This window comes from Penaeus chinensis, chromosome 27 (genome assembly GCF_019202785.1).
Source record: "Penaeus chinensis breed Huanghai No. 1 chromosome 27, ASM1920278v2, whole genome shotgun sequence".
Taxonomy (NCBI): Eukaryota; Metazoa; Arthropoda; class Malacostraca; order Decapoda; family Penaeidae; genus Penaeus; species Penaeus chinensis.
In genome coordinates, this window is record NC_061845.1 from 28772683 (window position 1) to 28782682 (window position 10000).

A 10000-nucleotide genomic window follows, 5' to 3' on the forward strand; every position below is an offset into this window, starting at 1 on the left:
TCCTTCAGCATTGAATTGACGTTTGTGACCTCCTTATTCAAGCTATCACACTTATCTTCCAACTGAAACAAGGATTTGATATACACCAACCTTCTCACTGACAATGGTGGATGAATTAATGGTATGCAGCTTTAAAGTTAAGTCCTTTCTACATTCTAACATATTTCTTTCTCTTAATTATCTGAGTACTAAGTCTGTTGAAGTACACATACTATCTTTTACCAAATTTTAAATTCCATTTTAATTCTGGAGACTGACAGCATGACTTTCATAATTCATTTAATCATTTCCTGGTCAATTTGGAATATGAAATCCTTACCTTATCCATGCTGTATCTCATATTTATCTTGCTAGTAACAAGCTCATGTGCAAGATCATCATTTTCACGCTCAAGCCTCATGTTATCTTCCAACAGACGGCGATTCTCGCGCTCCAGACGAACTACAGGGTCCTCCTGCATGGCCTCTTGTTCTAGGTTTGGGGATAAAAGGTTGATATTAAACTCAGATATATGTCACTGGAATCTGATACCTAAAAATCAACCTATTACATATAGTTCATGTGTATGGAAATAATCCTTTATTGCAAAGTCTACAAATACCCAGGAAAAACTACAGTGTGAAATCTGACATACTTAAAAAGGACACGTGTTAAATAAACTTATTAGCTCAAAGATACACATAACAAATAGTCACAGAGCTTCTACCACACCTCTGTTCTGTTGTAAGGGATTTCTTCCAAACTACAACTATGAAGATCCAAACAACCCTTTATTTACCAGTATTCTATGCTCTCCTACCCACTACTCCCACCTCCTACTTGCACCTTTTGTAAAGTTAACCCTCCTCTCCTGGACGACGTTTCTGAGACCCCTCCTCTTCCTCCTCATCACCCTGTCCACGATTAAAAACACAATCCTCAGCGGCAACTCTCCTTCATAGAGAACCTACTGTTTCTTTTCCATCGTAATCTGTCCATGCAAGTGTCTCAACTGTGTGTGTGATGGATGAGGCCCCAGTGTCAACTGCACTCATGAAACCTCTCTCATTATCTCTACTTATCAAAGCACAAAGCATGAGTTGCCAAGTATTTTGAGCTTGTTTACTTTCCTATGATCTGCAATTGCCATGATTATCATTCTTTTAATATAATGTTATTGCAAAAATCCAAAGATGGAATGCACTCATTACATTAATCAAATGCACTACCAATATAAAAACATGCAAGAAAATGTACAGATGTATGGCAATCACAGTTTTACATGCCAGCTCCTGCCAATCTTTTAATCTTATTCACACACTAACACTAGACTGTGCAGTTTATTGAATGAGGATATAAAAGGGGAGGGAGGAAGGAAAAGCTAGACAAATAAAGGGAGAGGAGAAGGGGGAAGGAAAAGGAGAATTATAGTGGAAGAAAGAAAGTGGAATGGGAAGGAGAGCAAAGGAAAGCAAAAGAAAGGGAGGAGAGAGGGAAGGAGAAGGGGGGGAAGGAAAAGGAGAATTATAGTAGAAGGAAGAAAGTGGAATGGGAAGGAGAGCAAGGGAAAACAAAAGAAAGGGAGGAGAGAGGGAAGGGGAAGGGGAAGGAAAAGAGAAAAGAGTAGAACAAGGGTGTGCTGAAGAGAGAAAGGGAAGGGCGGTAAGGATGATAATAGAGAAAGGGAAAAGAGAAATAGAGAGAGAGAGAGAGAAGAGAGAGAGAGAGAGAGAGAGAGAGAGAGAGAGTGAGAGAAATGAGAGAAAAAGAAGGAGTGGAGGACCATGTACAATGTGATTATATAAAATGAAAATGAGAGTTAAAAACAAAGGAAAGAAGAAAGCATCTTCCTTTGTCATTAGCAGAAGACGAAGAAGAAAAAGAAGAAGAAGAAGAAGAAGAAGAAGAAGAAGAAGAAGAAGAAGAGGATGAAACAGGAGAAAAAAAAACAAGAAAAAGAAGGCAAAAAGAAAAAGAACTACTTTAAATCAACTCTCTAAGTAAGTCGTCTTCACATCATCACAGAACATACCTTTCATGGCCAAATACTCCTTCTCATATTTCTTCAGCTTCTTCACCTTGATTGATGTGGCCAACTTGAACAGCTGTCGGGCAGTGTCCTCATTGCGATACTTCTTGGGCAGTGACACTCGGAAGTATTTGAGAATGCCCTCGAAGTCAGACGAGAGCAGTTCTTTCTTGGACATCTGTTTTAGGGAATTGGCAACGGCATTAGGGGTGAATAAGGATGAACTTGTAAAATCAATCATTATTTCTAACAAGGAAACCAAACCAAATATTTTTTTTATATATGAAATACTACTCAAACTTGAAATAAAATTGTTATATTCTGAAGATTTTTTTAAACTGAATCAAATACTGATACCAAACAAGGACTGAAGTTCTTTTACCCATTGATGACATTTATATGTCATCATGATGCCTTATCACATTGAGTCAGATTAAGTATCATATTAAAATCAGTTAACCCAATGGCGCCGGGTATAGCAAATTAACAAAAACTCTACGCTCTGGCGAACGGCGGCAGCGCGCCGACTCTGAGCGCGTGATATCGGTCCCTCAAGCCGAATCATTGCCTCGGGGCGTTTTGGCGCGGCGCCGCTGCGGACAGCCGCACGCCGCACATCGTGCGTATTGTTATGACGGCGATAGCCGTGACCCGTCGCCATTGGGTTAAATAATCATGACAATTACTTGAATGTACAAGTGAGGCATTACACACCTGCAACAAAGCCAGAGCCACTTGGAACACAGAGTCAATGCCTGTGAGCAAGAAGAGGTCCAGGTAATGGAATACCATGAAGAGAGGGAACTTGGCTGTATATAGTGTAAGGAACCACTGACTAGCAAACATGTGAATCTCAACACCCTGCTCCTGGAAGTGCTGCCACACGTCTGGGAGTTGTTCCTGAGACGAAGGACAAGACATGGGTTAGTATCATTAACCATTTTTCACTTATAACAAAATGCTATCAAAATGATGTGAACATAATCAAATATGTGGAGATATATTTCAAAGATAATGTAATTAGTATCTCATTTCCATCTGTCATATTTATAACCCCTTGATACAGGTGAAGAAAACTATATATATATATATATATATATATATATATATATATATATATATATATATATATATATATATATATATATTAAAAAAAAAAAAAATCTACGCTCTGGAGATCAATGGCAATGCGCCGACTTTGAGCGTGGGAGTTCGGTACATCAAGCCGAATCACCGGCTCATATGCCGCTATGGCATACAGCCACACGCCAGATCGAGCGAAAAAAAAGGGGGAAAATAGAAATCTAGCTACTTACTTCCATCAACTTCCCAAGCTGATAAAAACGCATGTGAAGAATCTCAAATCCATCCTTAAAGAGGTCACGTAGCCCATACTCAAACATGATTTTGCCAAGAACACAGAAGGTTTGTTCCTCAGGCATCTGGAAAAAAAATTCCAGGCTTTAGGAATCTTTGGAGAATGAAGGGAGACTGTCTCACTGTAAAGGATGGGGGGAGGGGTAAATGTAATCTCTAAAGGTAGACCCTAACTCACAGCCAGTGTTGAGTTATATCCAAGAAAATATATGAAATATCATGATTTATTCACCCAAAGCAAATACACATGCTATGCCCATCAAAGTCATTTGGTACAAATATAACAAGAGGTGTTATAACAGGCACATATAGTGTTTTTAACTGCTTCCTTCATAAAGCACAAATTTATTTTTTCAGTACTGCATTAAACTTTGTTGAAAAAACTTTCATAAGGGAGCCACTGCCCCATTTGTGTATCCCCAAAATGCTGTTGACTTTTAATTTGTTCCCAACTATACATATGGGCCAGTAAACATATTTTGGGGATATAATACCTGTAATTCAAGGAATTATAGCAACATCAACCAATGCCAGGAGAACATACATATACACACATACAATACAATAATTAAATGAGAGCCCTACAAACAATCTTATATCACAGTCTATCATAACCTGATGAAAACTTACATGGAGAAGTAGAGCTGCTGCCAGGAAAGACAGCCCCTGGCAGTATCCCACCTCCTCATCATACACAGCATAAGCTTTACTGATTTTGTAAAGTGAGTCCTGGCCTACTCCACCAGCCTCCTTGAAGTAGTCGTGGGCTGGGAAGGTGCGGTTGATGTCTCGGAGAATCACCTGTTCACTGGGACAGTCCTGAAATGTAAAAGTTCTTGGTAGAACATTAAAATGTAACTGCTAACGAAAATTAAAGTGATAAGTATTTAATGTCCATAAATACTATCAATGTTTAAACATTTGCACAAAGCTCCTAGATTATAATAGAGAGAAAAAAATTATAGGCAATATCAGCCTCTCCCACATTTCTAATTTTTAGGCAGTTTTGCACTAAGGTAATTTCCATCAATGACATCTGTATGCAATCATAAACTAGTGGGATCAATATAGATAAGGTAAAAGGAACACAAGTTCTTTATTATACTGAAAGTGTTATTAGAACCATGGCTATAGCTCAAGTAATGTGAAAGTGCAAACACCTATGAAATTATGGTAATGTTTGTGAAGGTACATGCATTACACAAAGCGACATATAAATGCATTGTACACATTGAGAAGGTATATCAACTATTACCACAAGTGTGTAGATAAACTCCAAGGATCAGCAATGACACAAATGAAGCAAAAAACAAAAAACAAAAAACTCACCTTTGTAATGAGCACTCTGTAGGTCTCCATCATATCAATATCATCGCAGCAGCCAGCCAACAGCTGCCACACCTCTCCTCTAAGTGCCTCAGGAATGCCGCGCTTGACCAGGCCTGACACACCTTTGGGCAGCTGTACACGTGCATCCTGCCACTTGGGGAGCACCTGCAGGGAGCAAGAATGCATTAGAACCCAAATATAATATGTGAACTGTTTTAAATCTTATGTCTATCACATGATACACCAAATGAAGTTATCAACAGGGATGAATTACAAGACAGAGATTCCGTAAAAGAAGGATCCATTCACACTCTTCTCTTGTCATCAACCGTAACAAGAAATTGGATACCAGAGGTTATGTACAGTGAAGATCATGTATGAACTGGGGTTTATTTAAGTTTAACAGCAATATTAGTAAGAATTTAAGAAAAAAAGAGATAATAAGAAATATATGCATAAACTACAATAGGTGATGCGGCAGCGAGAATAACGAGAGAAAAACAACAGAAAAGGCTATGTATATGTCCCACTTAAACGAGACATCATTAATGAAACACCAAAGGAACAGGTTACTCAAAGCTCCACTACCACTAAGAAATCAGTGTCCAAACCACAAACACAGCCTTATTTTTTCCTATGCTATTCAACCAACTTATGATTTTGAGGAAATTCAACCTGGAAAAAGTAATGTTTAATCAAACAACCAAGGGATGAATAACAGACTTTTAAAATACATATGTATAAACGTTTCTTTACGGAGTCGTACTTACAGCTACCAAATAAACAGTCTTTTATCATATCTTCTAACAAGCATTAGAATTTGTTTGCAGTCCAAGAGAAAATCACAAAGAAAAGGGAACTGTCAGAGTTACTTACTTCTTTATCTTCTATCAGCTTCATCCAGAAAAGAAAAAGACAAAATTGAACACATTCCAAACTCCTCAGCAGAAAATATACATACTATCTTTGCATAACTTTCTCTTCATCAAGTGTCTCAATTTCTTATTTTCCTTTCATTTGTCTTGAATATGAGTATATAGCTTTGGATATTATATAAAAAAAAAAAATAGAGTCTGAGTCCTACTTATGTGTAACTTTTTATATATATATATAAAAAAAATGCCATATCCAACACACATTTTCCACTCTTTCCATGCTAGAATTACACAATTTAAGTGGTTTAATAACAGTTAAGTAAAGCCCAAGGTGTTTATGTGTAAATGATGGAGTAGAAAATTTATATGAGATTTGACTTTGTAAACTGTGTGTACATTTTCTCCAACACCTCAAATTTACTTGAAATACTAACCACATGATCAGTAAGCAAATCTTTTTCTGCATAAGTGTTCCTTAGAACTGAAGAAGAGAACAAAAGAAGCCCAAAGAGGCATAACCGTAAAACCTGTAAAATCCAAAACTTAAATCTAACCTGTACCTTTCATGGGGTCCATAAGCCAAACACAAAAAGACATTTCTTAAAATGACCAAAATAAAAAAAAAAAAAGGAAGAAAAGAAAAGAAAAAAAGATGAACAAAATGGCATACCTGTCGCCACATGTCTAACTCTCCTTGAGGACAGTCCTTGGAGACTTCACCCGACCCACTTAGCAAGGGCTCGTCATCATCTGCAAAAGAGAATAACACTGTTAAAATCTCTGGCATTTCAGAAATCTTGTGGCTTAGCATTTTATGTCATGGTACACATCAGGTTAAAATTCTGTTTGTGGTAATCATTATGTGGAAGTAAATCCCTGCAACCATAATATACACAAGCTTAGAATTACCATATTCATACTTACTGAACAAAGACATAATATATACATGTAGAAAAAAAAAAAAAAGGGTAAGCTACACCTGCAATAAAAGATAAAGGGGGAAAAAAAAAATGGCAGAGACATCACACCTGAATCCTCTTCACATCCTGGTGTTTCTATTGAGGCTATTGAGGGAGAACGACCAGTTGAGAGAGAGGAGAGTGTTGATGATGTTAATGACGACAGGTTCAGAGAGAGGGACATCGCTGATGGTCTCCACCGCTCCACCTCGCCCATGTTATCAACACTTGTTACCACATATTGTTGATCCCCTTGGGGTGAGTGTTCAACCTGTACCGAGGAGTAAACAATAATCAAATAACTATTTCATGTAGCCTTGCTTCTTATCAACATCCCTTAAGCATCTTAACACACACACTCAGTAACTTTACCACTTTCTGTCTGCTTCTACCTACTTATCAATATCAATCAATCTGTCTGTCTATCTATATCTGTCTCACTATCTCCATCCACATCTGTCTCTACATCTCTATTAGTCTCTATCAGTCTTGTGATTGAATCAAGCAATCAGTCAGTCATATCAGTCAGTATTTGCAATGCATCCATACATAACACAAACAAGATAAAATACAAACCTGCTTGAGTTTGAGTGAAAAGAGGTGAACCAGAGGTTTCTTGCTGAAGTACCAAAACCTCTCGTTCTGAGGATATACACGAACTTTGGTTTCTATGACGAAGCGCACAGGCTCCTGAATACCTCCTAGGGTTTGGAAAGAAGATTAATATGTTTTAGTTATCAAATCAGTTATCACATACACACTATAGAGAGAGAGAAAAATAGAGTGGAAGAATTAATTTCACACTAATACTGCATTATGTTGTCAAAAAAAAAAAGTCTTTGTTAACCCCCATGAGTGGCTTAACGGTACCTTCTCCTTTTAAGTTATCAAAAAGAAAAAAGAAAGAAAGAAAAACAAAAGTAATTGTGAGATCTATACACATTTGACATTTGAACTATCTTCCACAAATTTGAGAAGCCCCTCTGCAAATTGATCCTCCTGAAGGAGAGGGAGAAAAATCCTTTTGGTGGTATGCTCTATAAAATGTCACAAGTGAGAAGGGGATATAAGGGCAAAAAATAAATCACACAAACAAAGATATCTCTGTCCAAAAAAAATAAAAATACAGTGTCCTCAAAAATTACACCATCTACACCAGGGCCAATACGTAATAATTTCCAGGAATGGGTAAAATTCACTTTGACATGTGCCATTACCAGATGAGAATCAACAACTCTTTACCTTGGAGATGACACTTTATTATTTTTTTTTTTTTTTTTTTTTTTTTTTGTACTTTCGCTTTAGATCAAACCAAGTAAATCTTCAAATTTTGAAAATCATCTTCACTTACTCATGACTAGATCTATGGCAACTGTCATGAAGACTCTCTTGTCCCTCTGAGTCTCCTGATTTAGCTCTGTGAACACAGGGTCTGTCGGGTCCCAATGACCGGATATGACATAACTTCTCTTGTCATTTGCATTGCTCCCCATTGATACCTGGCAAAAGACATTAAAAAAGACATTCAATGATTAAGACTTTTGTTATTATGGCAACTATAAATAAACACAATTTCTTAAAATGTATGATCGCCTATAAACTTATGTTACAAACTTCTTTGCTTAGAGTAATTTCATTACCATTCTTTTCCTCCTTCTACACAAGAGAAAGTAATGACAAGGCAATAAAAGTAATATAAATAATCTAATGTCACTGATGTGCCCAAAGTATTGGCTCCTATCTACATGAACTTCAACTAGAACATGACTAAACATCAGGTGTGTACGAAGACATCTCATGCAAAACTCTATTTCAATATGAAAAAAAAATGAAAATAAAATACTAATGTCAGAACAACAAGTTGAGATCTAGTATGCTATACTCTTGCTTCTTTGCGCATCTGTTACAGTGTAACCTCTCTTCAACTGAGGACTAATTCAAGCTTACATAGATTGTGAAGACTGGAAGAAAGTGTGCAAAAAGTGAAACCTAAAGGGACGTGGGGCATGTCTGGCCAGCAACAGGGGTGCAACGAGAACTTCTTGGGGAGAGGAAGGGAGCAACTATGCACTGGCATATGTCTTCTCTAGCAACAGGCTTGTGAGTTGGGGGGACAAGGTGTGGGGATGGCGATACTATTAAGATGACCTATTGCTGATTTCTTTTTCCTCTTTAGATCCCCTAAATTCCTCATATTTATTAATTATTATGTATTAGTTAACATATCTATCATATTCACTGATATCTTCACTACAATTAGTAATAAAAGTAACGCGTATTTACAGAATTTAATCTAATAAGAAAGACACTGGTCACCTTAAGTGCATAATGACACGTAACTAATGACAATGTATACAACAATCTATCAAAATTCTTACATTCTAATTACAATCACACTTTGGTAAAATAAAATGAATATTACATTGGGTCATGGCAACCTCTATCTACTCATTCATTTGTCTATTACCTTCAGCCTTAACAGAGTACAATCAGAAAAAAAAAAAAAAAAAAAAAAAAATCCTGATAACATTAAATAAAATGAAGAATCCAGAGCATATCAAAACTCTGTCACTTTTCACAAAGCGTTCGCCTTTCCATGAGTTCTTCTTATGAGCAATGTTAGATAGCTGTGGGTTATTTAGCCTTAGTAACTGATGCACGAGTCACAGAACATATCCCATGTCTCTCGTAATTCTGAGCTCACCTGCTGATTACGACAATGATCTAACTAATAAAACATCCCTCTGATTGGACAAATCTGTTTCTTTTCTCAGTTTGTGTTTTGAAAGGAATATGGATGCACAGAACATGGGCCGGGTTCCAGACGTCTTCCTGTCAGTCTATGTACGTGACTTATGTGATCTGGGCTTAATTCTATGTAGGCTATGTGGCTAGATGCTTTAGACCCTAATGATGTAGATATTGGCCTCATCATTTTCCTGATGCTGAATGTCTTGAATAAAGAATGAGCCATACTTATAATAATAATGTAGAAATTAACATTAACAATACTAAGAATTAGACCAAGAATGATAACTACAATAATAAAAACAATATCATTAAAATATTATGATAATGATAATGATAACGATGATCATAATAATAATATTAAAAATAACTATTATATCAATAATAATAAAAATAATAATAATAAATAAATGAATATGAAATAAACAGAGAAAATAAGAATTTTTTCTCACTCTTTATAAAGGCTCTAAAAACAATAATATAACAAGCAGTTAAAAAAGAGAATTAAACATGTAAAAAATTCCTTAAACCATATAAAAGCATTAAACAAAATAATTCTTATCAAGTAAACCAATCATTCTAATGATTTTATTCAGCCTTTTATTTATTTATATATAAAAGCAGAGGAAGATGTAGTGGAAAAAAAAAAAAAAAAAAAATTAAAAAATAATGAAAAATAAAAAAAAATAATAAAAATAGTACCA

The 10000-nt window shown here is 36.1% G+C and overlaps 1 protein-coding gene across 4 annotated transcripts in view; it reads right to left on the minus strand.

The window, feature by feature from the left end:
• Positions 1-10000, minus strand: part of LOC125039417 (rab GTPase-activating protein 1-like) — a 44294-nt gene that overhangs the window by 8905 nt on the left and 25389 nt on the right. For all 4 annotated transcript variants that reach the window (XM_047633317.1, XM_047633315.1, XM_047633314.1 and 1 more), the window contains 11 exons: positions 7900-8047; positions 7125-7249; positions 6618-6819; positions 6260-6339; positions 4715-4879; positions 4016-4204; positions 3325-3450; positions 2723-2908; positions 2012-2186; positions 320-471; positions 1-62 (listed from right to left, as the gene is read on the minus strand). The exon at positions 1-62 is cut by the window's left edge and continues 43 nt beyond it. In XM_047633317.1, coding sequence (XP_047489273.1) covers positions 1-62; positions 320-471; positions 2012-2186; positions 2723-2908; positions 3325-3450; positions 4016-4204; positions 4715-4879; positions 6260-6339; positions 6618-6819; positions 7125-7249; positions 7900-8047 — 1610 coding nt within the window. The remainder of the gene's footprint in view (positions 63-319; positions 472-2011; positions 2187-2722; positions 2909-3324; positions 3451-4015; positions 4205-4714; positions 4880-6259; positions 6340-6617; positions 6820-7124; positions 7250-7899; positions 8048-10000) is intronic.